Source organism: Dendrobates tinctorius, unplaced genomic scaffold (assembly GCF_039654945.1).
Source record: "Dendrobates tinctorius isolate UK_male_01 unplaced genomic scaffold, ASM3965494v1 ptg000049l, whole genome shotgun sequence".
NCBI lineage: Eukaryota > Metazoa > Chordata > Amphibia > Anura > Dendrobatidae > Dendrobates > Dendrobates tinctorius.
Window position 1 is genome coordinate 20,118,534 of NW_027361717.1, and position 25,700 is coordinate 20,144,233.

The window sequence follows — 25,700 nt, forward strand, 5'->3', positions numbered from 1 at the left end:
TCGGGTCACTGCCACTGTGACATCTCCCATTGAAATCAACAGGCCCGGCACCGAGTACCCCATGGCCTCTGGGGGCGAGTCAAGGACCCACTGCGCCATGGACAGGGTTTACCCTGGAGGGACATGACTAAGTGTCTACCATGTCTTCACTAGGGCTATTGATGGTGAGGATAAGCTGTCCTGCCGGTAGTGACCAGGCACCTCTCCAGGGCAGTCCCCTGGACTGCAGCAGCTGACTAGTGGGTCAGAGATGCGGTTACGATGCACAGTAGGGCAAGACAGAAGCGTAGTCAGATGGTCCAAGGTCGGGGCAGGCGACACGAGTTTACAATCCAATGCCAGGGACTCAGGGATGAAGAAGCCAAACTGAGCTGGTAAGCCCTTCTGAGGACAGAACAAAGTACAGTAAACTGCACGTGCCAGCTGTACTTCTGAGTCATTGAAGCTTTTTTGTCCTCTCCCAGTTCATGCGTATTACAGAACTTTGCTCTGCCCTCAGCAGGACAGAGTGAAGCACGCCTGCGCAGGAGCGAGAATGGAGACGCTGTATAGATGACATGAGACATATCATACACAGGACATATCATCCACGTGAAGAAGGGCGGGAGGACGGTGATTGCAGGAAGAGAGGAGGTGCCGAGCAAGATCAGAGACGCTCATCACACCGGACCACACCATATGAGGGGTTTATGAAAGATATTTCTTGGGATATAGAGAGACTGCTGTAAAAGGTACTAACGGTGTTGGCCTTAGTTTATATCTGGTGACAGGTTGCCTTTAATGTTAATTAGCTACAATGGTTCTCTCTAGTATGATTAATAAAGGGGCATCACAAATAAGGGACCACCTATATCACCTGCTATAACCTTATAGATAGTGATGAGCGAGTATACTCGGCGTGTTTTCACGAGCATGCTCGGGTATCCTCCGGGTATTTTGGCGGGCTTGGAGATTTAGTTTTCGTCATCTCATCTGCATGATTTGCGACTTGTAGACAGGCTGAATACATGTGGAAATTCCCTAACAAACAGGCATTCCACACATGTGTGGCACCCCTGAGGGTTCAGTCGCCACAGAGGTACTGCACCTCCTCCTGAGGTGTGGTACCCCACTATCCAGGTAAGATGGTGACACCTGACCACACTCCAACACTCGCATCCCACACGCACACCAGTAGTGTTGCAGAGCAACCTTGGTTGCTCCCTGCTTGGAACACGAAGAGTGCTGGGAGGTGGGTGGAGCTTAGACTGCACAAGAGAGAGGAGAATATTAGGAAAAGGTCAGTTTGTCAAGGAAGATCCCCTGAGCGGGATGGAGTGAAGGAAGTGCTGCAGCAGACTCCTGTGACCTGGAGCTGCTGGCACAGGAAAGAGCCATAGAAAGCCTGATTCTTCAGAAGGAAGATAGTTTAGTACAGAAAGTAAGGAGAAGAAGAGAACTAAGGATTAGGGTCAGAGCAGAGCCCTTCCTCAAGTTTGAAGCGCATGGCCAGGGTCCGGTCCCCAAGGTTGTATGAATACTGATGTTCCTGCAGCAGAAACCGGAGGAATAGATGTCGTCACCACTTTATTCCCATCTAAGACTTGGGGGCACAACAGCAACGTGGGTGAGCCGGGACATGATAGCAAGGAGTCCCCGAAGCAGGCTACAGCTGTCTGTCAAACAAGTAGAGTTCTAAGTAACATCAAGAAGGAGGAACTTGAGTTTAATACGCAACTACAAGCACTTCAGATTAGGCGCTAGTGTGGAGACGTTCAGAGAAAGCACATGTTGGAGGAGTGCTGGAAAGGTGTACTTTACGTTGCCTGGGAGTTGGCAAGTGGGCATCTGTGTGCACCAGACTGTGAGTAAAGCCTTGGAACTACATGCCTTTGTGTCCTCCACTTATTCTTGTGCCTTACACCCGGCTCTGCTACATCTACTTCTTTATACCATCTCCCCACTTGCCAACCTCATCTACTCTGCCCTGGGACTACAGATCCACCTGTGGGGAGCTTCAACATCATTGCTGCACCACACCATCCATCCCAGAGAAGCAACCCTGCAGCGCTCATCAAACTGACCAGAAACCACAGGTGGCATCACGAGTCATCTCAACAACTTTATCCCCATCACTCTCCTCCTTTTACATTGACTGCCTGAGGCAACGGACCGTGTCACTGCCACGGTGACATATTCCATTGAAATCACGGCACCGAGTACCCCACAGCCTCAGGGGGCGAGTCACATGTATTCAAGCTGTCTAGCAGTCGCAAATCATGCAGATAAGACGATGAAAGCTAAATTTCCGAGCATGCCAGAAAACTCGGTGGACACTCGAGCATGCTCAGGAAAACCCGAGCAATGAGTATACTCGCTCATCACTACTTATACAGCAAATATTAAGAGTTTATCCAAAGTAGATAACCCCTTATCTCTTAAATTCAATGGTACACCTAAACCAGTACACAAATTTTGGCTGTATGTGCCTCACAAGGGAAAAATTAATCTACACTAATTTATCCACAACAGAAAATCAAACAAAAACTGTGTGGGAAAATATGGGGAACTTAGGCCTGCCTAGAGATGGTCAGCTTGCACGGTGTGTAGCACAGCTTGGATTGCGAGCACAAATAAGGGGATTGTTCGTTACTGAAAAGCCTCGCGCTGTATTAAAAACACAACGGTTTAAAGTGTCTGAGGGTGTTTTGTTCTTCATTACTTCATAAAAGTGACATTAATAGCCATGGAAAAGAACTGCTGAGTGCATTTACTGCCGATGTTTCAGGTATGAAAGCTGCTTTCAGGCTGCTAATGTTTCCTAATTACAGATCTCAACTGTAGAGACAGAGGGTGAGAAAGGCGGGAGAGAGCGGGGATGCACAGTGAAAGAGATCTACTAGGAGCATAGAAAAGGGGCATAGATGAAGAATAGATTGGTGGGTGGCTGTGAAAGCCATCAATTTTAGGTCCCTTCTTCTACTGCTCATTCATACTGTGATCCATCAATGGGGAGGCGCGAAGATCTGTGGGGGATAAGGAGCACTTGCCGACTGTCCAGAAATATGCAAGAGCCTCCAGGAAAATATGGAAACCTCCTAGATGAGATGGTAAATCACCTAGGTGCATGTGGAACATCCCGAAAGATGTTTTCTTGTGCATAATGCCAGAATGCCCCCTCATCAGACTGATATTCCTCATCCAAAACAACAATCTGGTGGTAGAGTGTGGCAGTAGAAAGTATTGAGGGGCACAGTATGTAAGGGGGACAAGGTTATAGAAAAATTTTCTGCAACGTGTCTTGCGCACTTCACTTCCCGCTTTCCTGAAGATCAGTCCTAAAACATGGGTAGTATGACTTTCAGATTAGTTTGTTATGGCTGTGACTGACTTGGGCAGGGTGAGCCCATTGTTTCACCCCACCCAGGAGGAAACATTGCTTGATGAGGCCTATATTATCTGCTTTGATGGCCTTTTGATATCATTGTAACATTGACTTCCACCAATAATTATTAGCATTATGCCAACCATCTCTACAAGGTTGTGGTTCAGTACATTCATATACCAACATCTGATACGTACTGCATATAAGGTTTCTTTAGTATTGGATAGGTGATATAGATATTGTCAATATAGGAAGAATTGCCACATGTTATGGTTATGGGATGTCCACAAACCTTAACTTATCAGTAGGTGCTGGATGACTGGAGTTGGAAAAAAATTGGTTAAAATTTAATAAGGAAAAAAAATGCTGAAAAAGTGGCAGAGCACAAAATATATTATGTGTTTTAGACACTTTGTATACCTCAAGTTAATAACTGTGCCAAATGTATTTCTGCCATTATAGCGCAATATTTGGCTGTAAAGTAAGCTTGACCTCTACACTGGGTAATTAAGTGCAAACGTGTCCTATTTCCTAACCATAAAATCCATTCAATTACTCAAAGTAGAGATGTGTAGGTACTTTGCCTTTAAAGAGTTACAGCACAATTTGTGTGGTCCTAACATCTCTAACATCTATCTATCTATCTCACAGGATTAACTTTCCAGCTCTGCGATCTTTTGCACACAATACTGCTATTAAATGAATATTTGCTTCCGCATTAATGTCCATCATAAAACCCCCAGTAAAGTTTTATGGAGCGTAGGAAAGAATCCCTCGGGAGGCTGACCTGTAGAGATGTGGACTTGTGAAATCTGCACAGTAACTATAGCCAACACCACTGTACGTTCCCTGCCAGGAATACCTTATAAAGTCTGATCGGGTCAACACTCTTGGACAGCTCCATCCATCAAACGGGCTCAACAGCCTCAGAGCCGAATATAATTCAAAGAAAGGCGTAAAGGTTGCCGTTTCTGTAATCTTAAAGAGTGATTGGACTGATTCTGACTATATCCATCAGTATACTCTGTCCTTTTTAGTCTAGAGTATTCCCCCCAAAACCCCAAACAGATCAGGACATAGGATTCCTGTGTCTAGCATGGTCATCAGCTTTCCCCAGAGTTCAAAATGGCAAATCTCTTTAGTTATCCAGCAAAACAAATAGGACCTGCCTCGACTTATTGTCTTGGTCAATTTCTTAAAGAATAACTAAACTTTGAACACTTTTTAGACACTTATATTTCCTGTAAAACTATTAGGGTTCAGATACCGAGAACCCCACTGGTCACTGCAAGTTCGCTGAGAAGTGCGCTGCTTGGGAGCCAAACACAGAGCGGAGTACAGATTCAATGGAAAGCCTATGAATTTCTACTGAATCCGTACTCTGCTCTGTGTACTCTTGCCTCCCAAGCTGTACACTTCTCAGTGGTGTTTTGAGCAATTGGTGTGACTCATGACACAGTCCCACTGATTGGCAAGTAATTAAAGTGTCTGTACAGTTTTGTTTTATATAGTTGTGAAAATTTAGTTATTCTTTAATTAATATTTCTATTCTTGCTTTGGTATACAGTATTTTCTTTGGCTCATCTTGGAAGAGCTGAATAACCTTTAACGTGGCCTCTGGTAGAAGCAGAAAGAGGAAAATGATCCAGATCTCGATTCAAGGTAAGAATAAAAATGTCTTGCTTAATTTTCAAATTGCTAAAAACAATTAACAATTTGAAAATAAAGCAACAAAGTTTCATACTTACCTTGAATTGGAAACTGGATCATTTCCTCTTTCTGCTTCTACCAGACGCCAAGCAGTTGTGTGGATCGCAGGCTTCTACCTGGACTGAATCAACAGAAGGGTGAGCTGGTATTTTCCTGTGGCTTCTGGTAGAGCACATTGTTGCTGTCTTCCAGCTCTTCTAGAGACTTTACATGGGGCTATCTAGTTCAGTAAACCTATTTTCAAATGCCTTATTAGAGTGATCTAACAGAAGGCCCCATTGGTCATTAACTATGCCCAAAGCCCATCGGACTGCGTTACATCATGGCATAACGCGGTGTAACGCAGTCCGTTAATGCTGCCATTCACCCCCATTATCGGGGGCATCGTGACGCATGCCGTAAAGCTCCATGCGCTCGCAATGTGCCGTCATTCAGTGTCATTCAGACGCGGGCTGCAGCGTCTGAGGTTCTGTCCCCGTTAGCACAGATGAATCATCTGCGCTAGCGGGTATAGCATAATTATGCAATAGCGTTAACACAACCCGTCAACGCTGTGTGTTGAACGGGCTGGTTAACGCAATATGAACCTGGCCTTAGAGAGGGGCATAGGCTGCACTCAGACATCTCTGGAGGAGGCTTATCTCAGAGGATCGGGCATTAAAATTCAACAAGCCCAATCCTTTATTTTTCCAAAAAGGTAGTCTAATGTTTTGTATCTACTGATTTATTTTTTATTGTTATTTAAAACAATAAAGTGAGCCTCAAACCTATAACATCTTTTCTCCCTCCGTGCTTGCCAATAATACCAAGAACATTAACAGAATAAAAATTCAACTATTTTCTCCCCTTTTTTCTGCATTTATGTCTATGCCGCCTCATTGCATGTAAATCATTTGCTCAAGGTGGATGGAGGGCATGGGGCGATCAAAGCCTTCCACGGTGAATGAAAGATAGCCACATTAATGCAGAATACTATGAGGCCATATGCAAAAATAATTTAATTTTTTTCAGGGTAAAATATTAAAATGTGGTGATAAGGTGAAGACTGTGCACAGCTTATATGTCTGTAGTTAAGTGGGAGTCCACGTAATCTCTTTTGCAATGCTAAGTAGTCAGGATTTTATACCACCTGAGAGCTGGCGGCAGAGAGTGCACATAAAGCAATGTGACAGCAAACTAAAAGTGTAATATTGCAAACATTTCTTACTGGAATATCATGACAATTTAATGGAGGTCCCTATACATCTAGTTTACAGATTCTATGCGCCACAGCTTTTCAGCTTATCATACCATCAAAGCCCAATGTTGGACATTTTAAAGGGAACCTGCCGAAAACTGAGGCCATTTTTAGAAAACTAATTCTAATTAGTAATGGGATGGAACTATTGTCTCATGCTATCATGTGAAACCAACATTGCTCTCTAGTTCTTCTGTAAATTTGTACAGATGCCCAAAGACATTCAGTCCGAATAAAAGGTTCCCTGTAAAGAGAATCTGGAACTTTTCATGCTGCTCAAACCACAGACAGCATGACACCGGTCCTTATTACAAACATGTATGTTTCATGATGCATTGTTTCAGAAAAATACATAAATGAAGCTGATCCCTGCTGGCTTCTCCCCACCTTCTTTTTCGTCACTGGCTTCTTCCAACCTGCTTTTCCCCGCTTGCTTCTCCCAGCTGGCTTATCCCCACCTGCTTCTTCCTGCTAGCTTCTATCCGTCTGCTTCTTCTCGCTGGCTTCTCACTGCCTGCTTCTTCCCGCTAGCTTCTCCCTGCCTGCTTCTTCCCGCTGGCTTCTCCCTGCCTGCTTTTTCCCGCTGGCTTCTCCCTGCCTGCTTCTTCCCGCTGGCTTCTCCCTGCCTGCTTCTTTACGCTGACTTCTCCCTGCCTGCTTCTTCCCACTGGCTTCTCCCTGCCTGCTTCTTCCCGCTGGCTTCTCCCTGCCTGCTTCTTCCCGCTGGCTTCTCCCTGCCTGCTTCTTCACGCTGGCTTCTCCCTGCCTGCTTCTTTACGCTGGCTTCTCCCTGCCTGCTTCTTCCCGCTGGCTTCTCCTTGCCTGCTTCTTCCTGCTGGCTTTTCCCAACTTGCTTTTCCCCTCCTGCTTCTATCAGCTGGCTTCTCCCTGCCTGCTAAGCTAGACAGGCAGGTCTCTTGCTATATGTGTATAAGGAGAGACTTGTCAGCATAGCTAGGATGGCCAGGAGAAGCCGGCAAGTACCAGCCTTTTCGACTAGTCACCATGTCCTCAGCCAAATGTTTTTTCTTTGAGATGCTGAATGTTTCAGACAAGTGTGTAATAAGGAAGATGATGTTGTAGCTCCCTGCAACATCTCACAAGCGGCATAGCAAATGACGTTCTATCAACATGGAAAATTACTTTAATTACAAAAAATAATGTTAACTGCCTAAATTCCTTCAATAGTCTTCTCTTTAACTTGCTGCCCACTGTCTGAAATGTATTACGCTTTGCTTATATATCGCAAACATATTCCACAGCGTTTTATAGACATTATAATCACTTTCCCCATTGGGGCTCGCAATCTAAATTCCCTATTAGTATGTCTTTGAGTGTAGGAAATAACATGAGGAAAGCCACAAAAATCACCGGGAGAACCTACAACCTCCTTGTAGATGTAGTATTGGTCTCTATCAGCACAGACACTGCGCTGGATTACAGGAGGTAAGGGCAGGTATTGGTAGCCTCCTGCTCTTATCTCTATATATACAAGGCTAATGGAGAGGATAGCTTCTGAAGCATGGATGGCACCCCATTATCTGTTTGGGCCCCTGATCAGAGCACATGAATTATGACAGTCTCCGACCAAATAACACTGATGCGTCCACCAAAACTTGATTTCCCATGATTTGTGACATACTGCAAGTGCGGAAAGTCACCACTTTTAATGTAACACTGATGTAGCTTTATTTGTCATCGGTACCCATGGTTCCCAAACAAAAAGGACTTTGCAACTGATAAGAAAATGGGCATGACCGCTAGGTGTGGTTCTTCTTACCACTACTTCTATATCTATTAAGGCACAAACTAATTAGATAACATTATCTGCCATAGCTTTTATCACTTCTGATGTCCTGCACATCTGAGGTGTGAAAAGGGAAAAACACTTGTATTAACAAAACTTCAATGATACTAACGTTCTGGTGAAGAACCAGCTGGAAGCAAAAATATATATACGGTACATTCATACAGTCAATACATTTTCACATCTTCATCCTGTACAGAATATTGAATATAGCACTTATACACATATAGGAATCAGGATATAGCCATGTACAGGCGGTATAGTATGTCTTAATTTTCGATATATGCACAGCATGGTGGCTCAGTGGTTAGCACTGTTTCTTTGCAGCATTAGTGTCCTGGGTTCCATCAAGGACAATATCTGTAATGAGTTTGTATGTTCTTCCTGGGTGTTTGCGTGGGTTTCCTCCCACACTCCAAAGGCATAATAAGAGGGAATTTAGATTGTGATCCCCAATTTGAACTGAGATGATGATGTCGGTACTATGCTGTGGAATATGATGGCACTATGTAAGTATTATAAATAAATAGATATAGCATAATCAGATAACCAAGTAATAAAGTTGAGGGATAGATTCATAGGACACTAGGTGCAGCAGCCAGGTCAGTAGTCAATGGCCACTTGATGAGAATCCTGTAAACTGCCTCCTATCTGCCAGTATCACCAATGCTTCTAATTTCATGATCTGGCACAACATCATCGTTATGGTGTGACACACATATGACATCGCACCAGGCTGGATAATCAAAAGAGAAACGGAATGGTGGGAAGTAGAAGGCAGTTTGCAGGTTCCGTCTAATAGCCATGGACTACTGACCTGAATGCTGGACTACTGACCTGACTGCTGGACTACTGACCTGGCTGCTGGACTACTGACCTGAATGCTGGACTAGTGTCCTGGGAATTTATTCACTCATCTCTACCAGGCAACCTTTGCAGAACTGATGTATGGAGCACCCTGAACCTCATACTTGCAGAGGACAAACTGCTTTTTAACAAATAGGATACATTGTAATTTGTCCTGATGAAGAGGTATGATCACCTTGAAAAAAGTTGACAAATTAAATCGCATCTGGTCTCCTATTATATTTTGGATCCCCGGCAGCACGGGTTGGTTATCCATTTCCATCTCCAAGTTAGTATACTATTTGTTTTGGTGGATCTGCAGCAGCTGTTTTTATCCAAAAGCCAACAAAGAGGGTGTGACTTTCACAATCCCCCCAGGTGAGCAAATCCCGTTTTATTACTCTTTTCTTTGTAATCCAGATAAGACCCTATTGCGCTGTTTGTCTTTCCAGTTTTTATATAAGCATTTTTTATCGGTGACATTAATGTTCTCATCATCGAACAGTTCATAACATATGGATTACTGATTTAATAATCTACAACCCCCATTGTGCTGTGCAACTAGTAATAGCCACAGGTTGGAGACCACTGTACAGTATATGAACTGCCAAGGAACAGGCAAGAAACGCACCCTTCTCCGCAGCCATGACAGCTAGGTAATAAGGAAGCGGCATATAAGGATGGAATCTCTATTTATACCATTCCGTAGAATGCTCTTTAAGGCCGCGCCAATGGCTGAATTTATCAATCTGATCTGATTTAATTTGTTTTCCACAAACTAAAAGATTTAGCATTATCCAATTAAGTCAATCAACATCTATTACCAAGCTGAATACATTAAATTATACACATTTACAGTTAATCAGGTTATGATTGAAGAATCCAGGTCAAAGCCCAGGGTTTAAAGTAACATTTAGCCTAGAAACGAATGTTCAAATTAAACAGAAAATATGGTTGCCCTCACTGTTTGCTAATGTGCAGCATTTTCTGTATCATCTCTATATATAAAATTGAATGTATGTGTGTATCACCAACCAATCACGAAGCATCTTTCATTTCACCAGAGCTGTTTAAAAGAAGCTGAGCTGTGATTGGTTGCTATGAGCAACATTTTTCCTTGCAACCAATCACTGTTATGATTGAGTCACCGTAGGAGGCAAAAACAGAAATGCTAGCTAAGTCCTGAAAACCAGAGAAGTTGGCAACTATCAGATTGCAGACCCCTGAACCTATTAACACAACTAGCAGTAGCCGTGAGGGGTTCCTACGATGACCTAGACCCCTCGATCACAGCCGGAGAGATACATAGGCCTAAAGAAGGAAAGGGGAAATCTAACTGCCCCAGAGCAGACCCCAAAACAATAGGCAGCCCCCCACATATAATGACGGTGAAGCAAGATGAAAACACTTACACAGACAGAAAGACAGGCTGAGCAAAGACGGGGCCCAAAAACTACCTAGATAGGAACGGATAGGAAGGCTGCTGTCTACAATCTGCCAAAACCCTATCAGAGACAAAAGCCAACAAGCTGATATAAAAATGGCCCTGAAGCAACTAAGCTTCAAAAACTAAATCAGCACTCAGGTACCTTCAGAAGACAGAGCTCACGGAACACTGCACACACCAGCAGGGAGTGGCAGAATCCAAAAAGCAAGAAAAACAAAAACAAATCTTAGATGCAAAAAGGCAAAACAGAAAACTTAGCTTTAGGAGAGCAGGAATCAGACTGGTGTCCAAGAGTCCACAGAGAAATCACCCGCAGGGCAGAAAGGGCGTAGGCTGCCTTAAATCCAGTCAGTGACTCCACTCAGCCAATCGTCTTCATTAGTCCCAGGTGTCTGATAATCAGGCTCACTACCTTCCTTCACTAGAATAGGGAGTTCACCAGGCCTCAGTGACGGAGGGGAAAATGAACTCACAACAGTACCCCCCCCTTGAGGAGGGGTCACCGAACCCTCAACAACGCTACCAGGGCGATCAGGGTGAGCCCGATGAAAGGCACGCACCAATCTTTTGGCATGAATATCAGAGGCAGAGACCCAGGAATTATCCTCCTGACCATAACCCTTCCACTTAACCAAATACTGGAGTCTCCGTCTAGCCAGACGGGAATCCAGAATTTTCTCTACCTCATATTCCAAGTTACCTTCAACCAATACAGGGTCCGGAGGTGCCACCTCAGGCATAACTGGCTCAACAAACCTCTTCAACAAGGACTTATGGAACACATTATGGATCTTAAAAGTGACAGGAAGAGCCAAACGAAAAGAGACCGGACTAATAATCTCCAAAATCTTGTAAGGTCCAATAAATCTAGGCTTAAACTTAGGAGAAGCCACCTTCATAGCAATATTTTGTGATGATAACCACACCATATCACCAATCTTAAACTGGGGACCAATGGTCCTATGTCGATTGGAAAACCGCTGGGCCTTTTCCTGGGAGAGAGATAACTTATCCACCACTTGGTCCCAGATCTGGTGCATTCTCTCCACCACAGTGTCAACACCTGGGCAGGCAGAAGGCTCCACCTGCCCTGAAGAAAATCGAGGGTGAAAACCAAAGTTACAAAAAAAAGGTGACATCAAAGTGGCAGAACTATCTCTATTATTTAAAGCAAATTCGGCCAAGGGCAAAAATGAAACCCAATCATCCTGATCAGCGGAAATAAAACATCTCAAATACGACTCCAAGGTCTGGTTTGTTCTCTCTGTCTGCCCATTGGTCTGAGGGTGAAAAGCAGAGGAGAAGGACAACTGAATTCCCAACTTGGAACAGAACGTCCTCCAAAATTTAGACACAAATTGAACTCCTCTGTCAGATACAATGTTCTCAGGAATCCCATGCAAGCGAACCACCTGTTGCAAAAACAGAGGCACCAACTCAGAGGAAAATGGCAACTTAGGGAGTGGTACAAGATGAACCATCTTAGAGAACCTATCACATATCACCCAAATAACAGTCATTCTTTGAGAGACCGGCATATCAGAGATGAAATCCATTGAAATATGGGTCCATGGCCTCCTGGGGACCGGCAAAGGCATCAACAACCCACTAGAGCGAGAACAAGATTTAGACCGGGAGCAAGTCCCACAGGACTGCACAAAATTCCTGACATCATGAGACAAGGTGGGCCACCAAAAAGATCGACTCACCAGATCTCTAGTACCAAAAATACCTGGATGACCAGCCAATGCAGAGCAATGAACTTCAGACATCACTCTCTTCTTCCACTGACAGGAACATACAACTTTCCACTGAGGCAACGCTCAGGTTTGTCCTCCTGGAACTCTTGCAGAGCAAGTCTCAAATCGGGCGAGATGGCAGAAAGAACTACCCCTTCGCCTAAGATGGTGGCAGGCTTGGTCACCACAGGAGAATCAGCAAAGAAACTCCTAGAGAGGGCGTCTGCCTTGACATTCTTAGTTCCAGGAAGGAAAGAGACCACAAAATCAAAACGTGTAAAAAACAAGGCCCACCTAGCCTGTCTAGGGTTCAAGCGTTTAGCCGACTCTAGGTAAATCAAATTTTTGTGGTCAGTGAGGACCACAACTTGATGTTTGGCACCCTCCAAACAATGTCTCCACTCCTCAAATGCCCATTTCATGGCCAACAGTTCCCGATTCCCCACATCATAGTTACGTTCGGATGAAGAGAACTTACAGGAAAAGAAAGCACAAGGATTCATTTTAGATGTTACCGGATCCTTTTGGGACAACACCGCTCCTGCACCAATCTCAGAAGCATCCACCTCTACCTGGAACGGGAGTGAGACATCAGGTTGCCGCAGAACCGGGGCGGAGGTAAATCTACGCTTCAGCTCCTGAAAGGAAGCAACCGCCTCCGGAGACCAATTCAACACATCCGCACCCTTCCTGGTCAGGTCAGTCAATGGTTTGGCAATACTAGAAAATTTTGCTATAAATTTCCGATAAAAATTAGCAAAACCCAAAAACTTCTGGAGGGCCTTCAAAGAAGTGGGCTGAACCCAATCATAAATGGCCTGTACCTTGGCCGGGTCCATTTCAATAGTTGACGGAGACAAAATAAATCCCAAAAAAGAAATTCTCTGTACTCCAAAAAGGCATTTTGATCCTTTGACATACAGAGAATTCTCTCTCAAGATCCGGAACACAGTCCGAACATGTTCCACATGAGAATCCCAATCCTTGGAGAAGATCAAAATATCATCCAGATAGATAATCAAAAATTTATCGACAAAGTCTCGGAAAATATCGTTCATGAAGCACTGGAAGACAGAAAGGGCATTAGTGAGCCCAAAAGGCATCACCAGGTACTCAAAATGTCCCTCCGGAGTATTAAACGCCTTCTTCCATTCATCCCCCTGCTTAATGCGGATAAGATTATACGCCCCCCTGAGATCAAGCTTGGTAAATCAGCAAGCACCTCTGACTCTAGAGAATAGATCCGAGATCAGGGGTAATGGATACTGATATTTAATAGTAATTTTATTGAGGGCACGATAATCAATACAAGGCCTTAAAGAACCATCCTTCTAGGCCACAAAAAAAAAAACGGCACCTAAGGGTGAAGAGGATGGTCTAATATGACCCTTCTCCAACGCCTCCTTAATATAGGACCGCATAGCCTCGTGCTCGGGTACAGATAAATTGAAGAGCTGACCCTTAGGAAATTTACACCCCGGGTTTAGTTCAATAGCACAGTCATAACTCCTATGAGGAGGCAAGGACGCAGACTCATTCTCACTAAATACATCATAGTAGTCCACCAAATAGTCAGGAACCTCATGCGACTGAGGAGAGGTGGAAAAAAACGGAGCCTCACTAATGGTACACCGGCAACCCCAACTCACCACAGACACAGACTTCCAATCCAAAACTGGATTATGAATCTGCAACCAGGGAAACCCCAGAACAACGGCATCATGCAGACCATGCAACACCAAAAATCTGAAATTTTCTTGGTGGTCTGGGGCGACCCGCATGACCAACTGGGTCCAAAACTGAGGTTTATTTTTAGCCAGAGGGGTAGCATCAATCCCCCTCAAAGGGATAGGCGTCTGCAGAGGTGTCAACGGAAATCCACAACGTTTAGCAAAATCCAAGTCCATTAGGTTTAGCGCTGCTCCCGAATCCACAAAAGCCTTGGCGGAAAATGTGGACAGGGAACAGATCAGAGTAATTGCCAAAAGAAACTTAGGCTGAACCCCACCAACAGAAAACGTGTGTGCAAAGCGTTTCTCACGTTTAGGACAAACAGAAATAACATGTGAGGCATCTCCACAGAAAAAACACACCTTATTACGCCTTCTGAATTCCGGACGTTGCGCCTTAGACAAAACTCTATCACATTGCATAGGTTCAGACGTCTGTTCAACCGGTGGCAACACCTCTCGTGTAATCCTGCGTTCACGTAAACGCCGATCAACCTGAATGGCTAAAGACATAGAATCGTCCAGACCAGAGGGAACAAGAAATCCCACCATAGTATCTTTTACGGCTTCTGACAAACCCTTCCGAAAGAGAGCAGCCAGGGAACTATCATTCCAGGTACTAAGGACCGCCCACTTTCGGAACTTTTGACAGTACAACTCTGCAGATTCTCGACCCTGGTTCAATGCTAACAGGGTCTTTTCAGCCTTATCAATAGCATTAGGTTCGTCGTACAGCAACCCCAAGGCTTGAAAAAATGCGTTCACATTAGTCAGAATAGGGTCATCTGGTTTCAAAGAAAACGCCCAATCCTGGGGATCGCCGCGCAGCAAAGAGATGACAATTTTAACCTGCTGCGCGGGGCTCCCTGACGAGTTAGGCTTCAAAGCAAAAAATAATTTACAATTATTTTTGAAACTCAAAAATTTAGATCGATCCCCAAAAAATACATAAGGTGTGGGGATCTTTGGTTCAACAGCATGTGAACGAGCAAGATAGGCGGAAATTCCCTGCACTTCAGCAGCGAGCTGCTCCACACGATCAGACACTTGCTTTATCTCCATTGAGAGAAAAAAAAAATTCCCCCTACGGCCTCAGAGATATAGAGGAAAGAATATACACCTTTTTTTTTTTTTTAAACACAATTCTTTCCTGCTATTGAGTACCCCAGGATCTGCGGTTGGGCGGGTGATTCTGTTATGATTGAGTCACCGTAGGAGGCAAAAACAGAAATGCTAGCTAAGTCCTGAAAACCAGAGAAGTTGGCAACTATCAGATTGCAGACCCCTGAACCTATCAACACAACTAGCAGTAGCCGTGGGGGGTTCCTACGATGACCTAGACCCCGCGATCACAGCCGGAGAGATACATAGGCCTAAAGAAGGAAAGGGGAAATCTAACTGCCCCAGAGCAGACCCCAAAGCAATAGGCAGCCCCCCACATATAATGACGGTGAAGCAAGATGAAAACACTTAGACAGAAAGACAGGCTGAGCAAAGACGGGGCCCAAAAACTACCTAGATAGGAACGGATAGGAAGGCTGCTGTCAGCAATCTGCCAAAACCCTATCAGAGACAAAAGCCAACAAGCTGATATAAAAATGGCCCTGAAGCAACTAAGCTTCAAAAACTAAATCAGCACTCAGGTACCTTCAGAAGACAGAGCTCACGGAACACTGCACACTCCAGCAGGGAGTGGCAGAATCCAAAAAGCAAGAAAAACAAAAACAAATCTTAGATGCAAAAAGGCAAAACAGAAAACTTAGCTTTAGGAGAGCAGGAATCAGACTGGTGTCCAAGAGTCCACAGAGAAATCACCCGCAGGGCAGAAAGGGCGTAGGCTGCCTTAAATCCAGTCAGTGACTCCACTCAACCAATCATCTTCATTAGTCCCAGGTGTCTGATAATCAGGCTCACTACCTTCCTTCACTAGAATAGGGAGTTCACCAGGCCTCAGTGACGGAGGGGAAAATGAACTCACAACAAATCACTAAGTATCTTTCATTTCACCAGAGCTGTTTAAAAGAAGCTGAGCTGTGACTGGTTGCTACGAGCAACAGTTTTCCCAGACCACAACAACACCTCAGCAGACACTGACCGGGTGGGAGAAATCTAACATCCCCGGGAACATGAGCCCCCAGCCATTGTCTGCCCCCCAGAAAGGAGCAGAGAGCACATGACAGAAATGAATCACTCCCTCCCGTGCCCATATACCCATGACACATCCTCCATCCCATAGGCACATCTTCCCTTTTAAAGTGATCTCCGGTATGGAAGTTAGGGCAAATCCATCAGCACTTTGGTTCTGACCCCAGGCCTCTCAGGATCCCCGGTTGGTCAGTTCCATTCAGCGCTGTGGTTCTGACCCCAGGGTCTCTTAAAGGGATCATTGGTATGGAAGTTAGGGCAATTCCACTAAGCATTCTGGTTCTGACCCCAGGCCTCTCTTAAAGGGATCCCCGGTATGGAAGTGAGGGCAAATCCACTCTGCGCTTTGGTACTGACCCCAGGCCTCTCTTACAGGGATCTCCAGTATGGAGGTTTGGGCAAATCCCTCAGCGCTCTGATTCTGACCCAAGGCTTCTATTAAAAGGATCATTGGTATGGAAGTCAGGGCAAATCCATCCAGCGATTTGGTTCTGACCCCGGGCTCTCTTAAAGGGATCCCCGGTATGGAAGTTATCGCAATTCCACTCAGCGTTCTGGTTCTGATCCCAGGCTCTATTAAAGGGATCCTCAGTATGGAAGTCAGGGTAATTGCCTTCAAATGCTCTGGTACTGACCTCAGGCTCTCTTAAAGTGATCTCCTGTATGGAAGTCAGGGCAAATCCCTCAGCGCTCTGATTCTGACCCCAGGATTCTATTAAAGGGATCGTTGGTGTGCAAGTCAGGGCAAATCCACTCAGCGCTCTGGTTCTGATCCCAGGCTCTCTTAAAGGGATCCCCGGTATGGAAGTTAGGGCTTTTCTACTCTGCACTCTGATTCTGACACCAGGCCTCTCTTAAAGGGATCCCCGGTATGGAAGTTAGGACGGTTCCACTCAGCGCTGTGGTTCTGACCCCAGGCTGATGTGATGATGTGGGATATTAGGGGTAGTAGTCCGATGGCTCTGGCTGACGGGATGATGTGGGATATTAGGGGGTGTAGTCCGGTGGCTCTGGCTGACGGGATGATGTGGGATATTATAGTGAATGTAGATATAATCATTATAATTTGTTATAACTAACCGTAGTTAGTTACTATGCCCGAGAAACGACAGGCTCTTCAGCTAGTCTATTTATATAATTGCCTTGTAATGTTTTAATTTCCTGTTCTGTCCAGATTTCACCATATTAGGGGTCGTAGTCCGGTGGATCTGAGGGAATGATGTGGGATATTAGGGGTAGTAGTCCGGTGGCTGTGACAGGATGATGTGGGATATTAGTGGTAGCTGTCCGCTGGCTCTGGCTGACAGGATGATGTGGGATATTAGGGTTAGTAGTCCGTGGCTTTGACAGGATGATGTGGGATATTAGTGGTCGTTGTCCGGTGGCTCTGGCTGACGGGATGATGTGGGATATTAGGGGTAGTAGTCCGGTGGCTTTGACAGGATGATGTGGAATATTAGTGGTCATTGTCCGGTGGCTTTGGCTGACGGGATGATGTGGGATATTAGGGGTAGTAGTCCGGTAGCTCTGGCTGACGGGATGATGTGGCATATTATAGTGAATGTGGCTATGCGGAGTGGGTGGGGCTCTACACTCAGCTTTATATATATACTGTAGACATAATCATTATAATTTGTTAAAACTAACCGTAGTTAGTTACTATGCCTGGGAAATGCCGGGCTCTTCAGCTAGTCTATTTTTATAATTGCCTTGTAATGTTTTCATTCCTGTTCAGTCCAGATGTCACCGTATCCCAGAATTTCAAGCGGAGGAAGTTCACCGACCGCCATATTGGGACACCCAAGTGATGGATGTCTCAATATGGAAACTACTGCTGGTACCAACCTATTGCTCAGTACCACCAGCGGAACACCGCTGCACCACACACACACACTCTATACACCGTACACACCACACACACACACACACACACAAACTCACGCACACACTCTATACGCCTTACACACCACACACACTCGATATGTCGTACACACACACTCACACTCACACACTCAAAAGCTCACACACTCACTGTCACTCACACACTCACACACTCACGCAGCCTCTTGTGTGGTACCACCAGCGGAACACCGTCACACTGTGCCTGCGCGAATTCCACGCAGGTACAGGGAATCATTCGCCTGATTCCGGCGGCAGATGCGCAACGTGTCTACAGGCAGAGTAAGCCGGTCACATTAAAGGGATTTTCCACGAATGAAAGTTCATTTTAAAAATTGTCTGTGTCTGACCGTGTATGGAGCATACCACATCTCCTGGGTAGGGGAGGAAGCAAAAGACAATACTGACATTACAGCAGGGGATCACAGAGGATTCATTTTGTGAGGTAAAATATTGTCTTTTTTAAAACAATATTTTACCTCACAAAATGTATCCTCTGTGATTTCCTGCTGTAATGTCAGTATTGACTTTTGCTTCCTCCCCTGCCCAGGAGCTGTGGTATGTTCTGTACATGGTCAGACACAGTGGTGAAAGAGACAAAGCACAGGGGGGAGACAGCTCAAAGGGATAGCACATGAGGGGAGAACACAGCACAGGAAGGAGAGAGACAGCAGACAAGGGGGATAGCACATGGGGTAGACAGATCAAAGAAGAAAGCACAGACGGGAGACGTCAGCACATGGGGAAAGAGTGGATAGGTGGGTAAGCACATGGGGGAGAGATTTTCAACGCTGCAAAGCCTGCCCCCATCGTGACATTACCGCCCTTCCGATGCAATAGCATCGGGCCTCCATCTAGTCATAAAAGAATCATGCTTGTAAAAAATTTCCAGAGAACACAGATCAGTTCCATCTCCAGCTGGTGGTTGACCAGGGCTTTGCTTTCATGGCCTAAGGTAGGTCTTAGAGATCTTCTGCCTACTGCAGACAGGTCTGTGGGGAGAGGCTCCTGCTGCAGACAGGTCTGTGCGGGCAGGCTCCTGCTGCAGATAGGTCTGTGGGAGGATTATCCTGCTGCAGACATGTCTGTGGGGGGAGGCTCCTGCTGCAGACAGTTGTCTTATATCTACACAAAGGACAGTGAGGAGGCAGCCATGGCTGATCTTTTGAGATACATAACGCCAATTTCTTAAGTATTTCTCAGTTTTATTTGTAATATGAGATATTTTTTGTGCATTTTCTGTGTTTAGCATTTTATTAATCATCTGTTTGCAGGTTTAGGGATTATTCATAACAGCCTTGTACAACCTCAAAGTTATACAGAGCCAAACTTTTGCACCAACAAAAGTCTGTGTGGTCTGGTTGTACCTCCATATACAGTACCTCAGACTCCATCCAGAGGTATAACAAGGTTTGTTCCATATAATAATATAGGAATGTGAGAGAAAAAAAAATCATGGATGTTGTGCTATTAGTAACAGTGCTGCAGACATTCCAATACTGTGCCATATGGATGGATCTATGGTATCACACAAAAAGTGTTAAAAATGCCACAGGGACTCTGCCTGCCCTTGTACATGTTCTATGCACACATCTCCACCATATGCATAAGATCAGATGCACAAATAGGACTGTTTATGTAAGCTCTCATTTAAAGAGGACCTGTCACCAGACCAGTGGCAATTTTTTGCTTTTATTTTATTATTGTTGCTCCCAAGTAATTTTTTAATCCATCATTATTTAGTGCTCATTTGTATGGTCTTTACTAAGGAGGCATGGCTCACAGGATAATAATGCAGAACAGCCTAAAGCCACGCCCCAGAGGATCCATGTACTGGTCAATATCCTGAATCCATGGACATTTCATTGCTGTTGATGAGCTGATAGCTTTTCTTTCTTTTCTTTCATGCTAACATACAAATTCTTTGATGAATTTTGAAAAAAAAGGAATTATTCAAGGGAGCAGCAGGAATAAACTGAGCCCAAATCTGTCCACTTTTGACTTGTAGACAACTCTTCTTTAATCAATAAACCTTGAAGGATATGAACTCCTTTGAGAATACTTTTGTTACTTAAAGCACCACTCTGGCATTTTTTTTATTCCATAGGCAGAGTGGTATTAGTAATTTATGTCACCTGTCCCTAGAAAAACACCTACCAACCGCAGTCTTCTTCTGTCCTTGACACCGTTAAAGCCGTCTTCTGCAGCTTGTGACCTGTCAGATTGCTCCAGTGTTTGCCTGGTTGACTGGAAGTCATTTCTCAATGTAAGTGTATGAGAGCCAGAACTGGGCCAGATGAGGCTCTCATGGACTGGCATTGAGAAATTGTGACCTTTAGCTGTGTCATCTGATCAGTCAGAAGCTGTGGTCACAACATGGCGGATCGGGATCGGAGTGGCACTGGGAAGAGCGGAAGATGGCGACTGGTAAGTATTTCACTGGTCGAAGGGAACAAACATTAATGATACCATTCTGGTATTGAAATAAAAAAATGGGTGGTGTCTTAAACGGTTGTTCTCATGATGGCAAGACACTGTTTCAAACTGCGATCTCCAAAGTTGCAAGCAGAGGTAGCGTTGTTTTAAAAAACCTGGAGGAGCACAGGGGCACTGAAGCGATCTGGACAGCTTCAGAGCAGGGCTTGAAAGCTTTATAGCAAAGAATTTGCAGGTATGAATTAATTGCCTAGGAGACTGGCTACTTCTGATAGTCTACAATAGTGGCCGGTAACCTAGGCAGCAAGAAGTAAAGCACAGAATTGGAGAGGATTTTTAATAACACATAAATTGCAAAGTTACCTGTTGTTACAATCACTTTGCAATTTTACCCATTCATGATAATGAGAAAATATCTTTACAGCAAGTACTTTGGGCTAAAACTCATGTTTTCTTTTGGGATTAGTTGCAAATTTTGCTCGTTTGCCATTTACAGGCTATATGGTAGCCTTGCACATTTCAGACTTAAATGGGAACCTCTTTTTTAACTCTTTTCTGTCTTTTTCTCAGCTGATTTATAGTTCAATTTTGATGTGGTCATAAATCCGAACAGAGGTGCTCAGAAAAAAGAGAGTAAAGCTTTTTAACAGAATGAACCCCCTGACATATTTTTAAATACCTCATTCTCCAACCAGCATACTAGAGAGTGCAACACGGAGGCTATGGAAGACAAATCCTAATGAATCTGAATTGGAAAAATAATTTTTACTCCAAAATACATAAATTTAGGTGAACAAAAAAATTGTTTGGAGGTGCCCATAAAAGCATAATATAGAGATATAGTAGAGCTGATTTCTTTACTTAGGCCAGGATCACACTTGCGAGAAACTAGCACGAGTCTCGCGTCTCAATACCCGGCACTGCCGCCGGCACTCGGACCGGAGCATTCTGCTGCATAGAAATGCATACAGCCTACACTCCGGTCCCGAGTGCCGGCGACAGTGTCCGGTATTGGGACACAAGACTCATGCAAGTTTCTCACAAGTGTGACGCCGGATTTAAAGCGAGTCTGTCACCCCCAAAATGCATATTAAGTGAGCATGTGTGTGGCCCTGCGCATTCTCCTTCCTGTCTCTTTCTTCTGGTGCCGCTCGCTCCACTTCCAGGTGTATTAGTGGAGTATTTTGGGGGTGCCGGACTCTCCTTAACCTACGCAGGGGTAGAGATACATAGCCTGCATAAAGTGATTTTGCATCTCGATAAAGCAGTAAGCAGTTTATCTTCAGTGCTATAAAAACTTGAGAATTTCACTAAATTTTCTCTGCTACATTGAACAAATTCAGCACGATTCATTCATACCTTATTGATCTCTTTATCCGATGTTGCTCACTTACACCCGTTTATAACGTGGTTATACTCACCCCTGAAGAAGGAGTTGCTGTCCAGCCTAGCTCTGCTGTCGCCGTCCGAGTATCCATAAGGGTCTCTGCAATACAGAAACATTAAGAGTTTTATTGGCCGATATGACACACAGGCGGCTCGTCCCATTGAAAACGCCGCTACGCTTTATCGATTTAGTTCCACACCATATAACCCACAATGAATGCAATTTCCGTGTCATTAAACAATCTACATTTTATTTCACAGTGTGATAAAATTACATTTTTACTGTCATCTTAAAAAAAATGTCTCCTCTCCATTGTTCTTCGGGCAAATTTAAATTCTTATTCTCCGGGTTCCACTTCATGAATGCCGGCCACATCTGCAGATGGCCAAGCAAGGTAGTCATAGCACATAGCGGTAAATAAGTGACTAGTAAATAAGGAGAAACTCTCACTTATGGCCAACACTTAACGACGGTGTTAGGAAGGATAATGTGTCACGCTGTGCTCTCAGTTTTCCTGTGCACACACAATTATGCCTTCTTATGACTCATGTATATGTGTCACCCAAAATGTCAGCCTGAGAAGTGGAACAAAGAGTTCAGCAATTTACTTTCCAACTTAGTGTTACCTCCTAATTGCCAATCTGTAAACCATCGGACCTGCCCGGAGATTATATTACATACAGCGGTGTGGTGTACAGGGCATACTAATTTATAGAGTTGGACCATAAACATTTACAATGCTGGTACATATGATAGCTGGGGGTCCGACTACTGGGACCTATCATGAGAGCAGAGTCCCATTTCCCATTTTGAGCGGTGTTCTGTGGCACTGACATAGCGGAGCGCTGTACTGTCCCATCTATTCAATAAATAGAAAGGTAGCATGAACGCAGCATTTAAATAGGGATGTGAGACCCCAATTCTCTTGATCAATGGGTGCAACCCCCCAGTGATTATTTATGTGGATTCAAAGTGGTGATACACAATTAGAATTGTGGCTACTTTCTAATAAAAAATATTGCCGCAACTGTTCAGTGTCTGGTATGGCAGTTCGGTTCCACTGAAGTGAATAGGTTGAGATGCAATACCTCATATAACCTATGGACAGGTGTGGCACTGTTTTATAAGAAAGGAAATTCTCTTTTAACCTTTGTAGCAGAGCCAGGTATGCCAAGGTTAAATCCTAGCTCTACAGGCTCTGACTATTTGCACCTGGCTAGCTCTGCATATAACCAAGCTAGGTGTTCACCTTAGTCAGTCAGCTGGGGGAGGCTGACTAGACTGGATTTGTTTTGGAGCTGGAGAGAGAGACCAGCCAGAATCTCTCAATAAGAAGAGACTGCACAGGCCATGTGTACCAAACTACAAGTATCTGTAGTTGCTATGGATGAGAGCACTTTTGTTTGACCGAACTGGGACTAGCTCAGCCGTGTATGAGTAGGCAGGGTCTATTTTGTTTAGTTAGCCCCTGGACAAAGCTAAGAATTTTGTGTTTATGGTTTTGCTTTTTGGTGCTGTGCAATCTGTGGAAATAAACATCACATTGTTTTGACGCAAGAATCTAGTGCCTAAGTGAACGCTACCTAATGCATACCTGACAGTGTGAATCTCTTCATCTTGGACAAATCTAATTTCTAAAACATCTTCTTTCATAAGTCTCCGGGATTCAGAGTTCCCAGTACTCCCTGATAATTTAGGGTCTTTTAGAGCTTAATACCCCCTAGATGGATGCCAGTTGAATGCTGATTACACTGATCGTTTGTCTGGCAGCCCTCTCCCTAATCCTCCTATACACATGAGCGCTCCTGTGTTCTTAAGAGAAAGCCGCTGCCAGACATCCATGGCAGCAACTTTATTCTTAGAGAACTAAAGGATCAGAAATCAAACATGCTGAATCCTTATCTTCCCTGTTATCATGCTTTAGGAGCCCTCAAATATATTTGACCTGATATTGGAGGGTTCAGCCGATGTTTGTGTGGGGAAGGTGACCTGACGGACGGACTTTTCAGTAGGGAAAAGGGACAGTTTGTGCACTTTAGACAGATGTTTGTAATGACAGAAGGGAAACAGCTGGGGAAAAGTGTAGAATGAGTGCAGTACCTTAGTTTGACCACAAGATGGCAGGGGGAGCGTGAGTACAGGACTTGACAGCAGCTTATGGCTTTAGAAAACCTTAGTTATGGGGGGCGGGGAGACAGGAGCCCAGGAAGGTTATAAATAGGACAGGAGAGGGTTCCAGAAGGTTCCAGTCCCGGGAGGAGCTCGACAGGAGAGGAGACAGTGAAGGAGTATGAACAGTAGTGGAGAGCTCAACTTGGGGACTGAGGAGAAAAGAAGTCAGGGGGGTGGCCCCGACACGAAGAACCGCAGAACAGACGAGGCCCCGGGGGTACCAAATTGACGACGATCTCGGACCGGTGAAACGCTGGCGGTAGATAGGCCTAGGGCAACCCCAGTGAAAGAGCCGCGAGGAATGTCACTATGTACAAAAGGAAGGTGCAGGTACCCGGGCCTGAATACGGAGAGCTGTGGAGGTGCTGCGCTGTATTGCTGCGGTCGTCAGGAGGACGGCCAATAAACTCAGACCTGTTGTACCCGAAATCTGCCTCAGTCTCGTGTTTGTGTCGTCTGTTCATGGTAAACAGGGGACCACCCCCCAAGCTGGGCCACCTTCCTACATTTGGCGTAGTCGGCAGGATCGCCGCCGCCAATACTTCAACTTCAGCGGCAAGCCTGCGACAGAAGAAATCAAAAGGACTTGAATTGCTTTACTTGTGGATTACAAATTTGGGACTTGTTTCTGTCACCAGAGGAACCGGAGCGGTACAAGAATTAAAAAAATGGCTGTGGCGATTTGGCACCAAAAAGAGACAAAGACATTTCTAATTGGACTGGACGATCCGGGGCTTTATCAAATCCGCCCCTGGGGGGAGCGGTGTACATCTGGAGACAACCGCCTCCTCATGCTAGACCCTGAAAGATGGGTGGAAAAGCCGACCACCGCCCCACCCAAGAACGGGAGTGGCCCGGGTGGAGACACCTGCTGCGGCTGTTTGGCGCCGTTCAGCTACTGGACACCGGACGGAATGAGAGGCTGCAGCCTTGGACGCCTGGAATGGTGGTGGCGCCAGGAGATCGAGTCTCGTCGGGAGACCTGCCCAGGGAGCCTCTCCGCGGAACCATCGAGCCTGGAGGCTGGCTCTGCCGGACGGCGGGGTGAAGACCAACGGCTGGGGAAGGAGTGGTGGGAAAGCCTGCTGGGAACCACGGCGCCTGGGAAGGTGAGCGTTTCTCCGGCCCCACCGGCGGCACCCCAGGCAGATCCCGTCTCCACGCTCCATGCTCCGGACAGGCCTCGGAGCCCCGACACCGGCCCTCTGCCTCCCCGCCCGACTTCTCACTCTTTGGTGACCCCGGCTCTGGATGACTACATGGTCCCCGCCAGGCCGACTGTCGACACTTACAACGACCCCGAGCCACCTCGTACTGCCTGTCGCCACGTCGGCCCCACTCCCGGTCACTGCTGTAATCGGGCCGCCAGCTGCCGCGGTTGACTCACCGGCATCTGCGGTCGCTGTTCTATCTGCGGCCTTGACTGCGGTCGACTTGCCGGTGCCCGTGGTCGCCTTGGTTCCAGCTGCGGCCTCCCACGCAGCCACTCCGACTTCACTCCCGGAGCCGGCTGCGGCCTATTTATTGGAATCTGCGGCCGCCTCTGCTCCACTCTCGACCATGACCGCGACCCGCCCACCGAACTCTGCGGCCAACACCGAACCCTCCGTTTGGGTTGTGGAGGTCAATGAGAAAAAGAAGGCCAGAGAGCGGGAGATCTGGGGGCTGCTCCATGAAAAAGGAGTGGCTGGTATTGCGGCTTCACGGTCCACCGGGCGGCTGGTATACACAAATGTGGAGAAGAGCTATGTGTTCATCTGGGACCTCGTCACTGGTCAAAA

At 45.6% G+C, this 25,700-nt stretch overlaps 1 protein-coding gene across 2 annotated transcripts in view; it reads right to left on the reverse strand.

The window, feature by feature from the left end:
- EPHB1 (EPH receptor B1) overlaps positions 1 to 25,700 on the reverse strand; it is a 434,861-nt gene that overhangs the window by 261,459 nt on the left and 147,702 nt on the right. For both annotated transcript variants that reach the window (XM_073576520.1, XM_073576521.1), the window contains exon 2: positions 21,782 to 21,846. In XM_073576520.1, the coding sequence (XP_073432621.1) occupies positions 21,782 to 21,846 (65 nt within the window). The remainder of the gene's footprint in view (positions 1 to 21,781; positions 21,847 to 25,700) is intronic.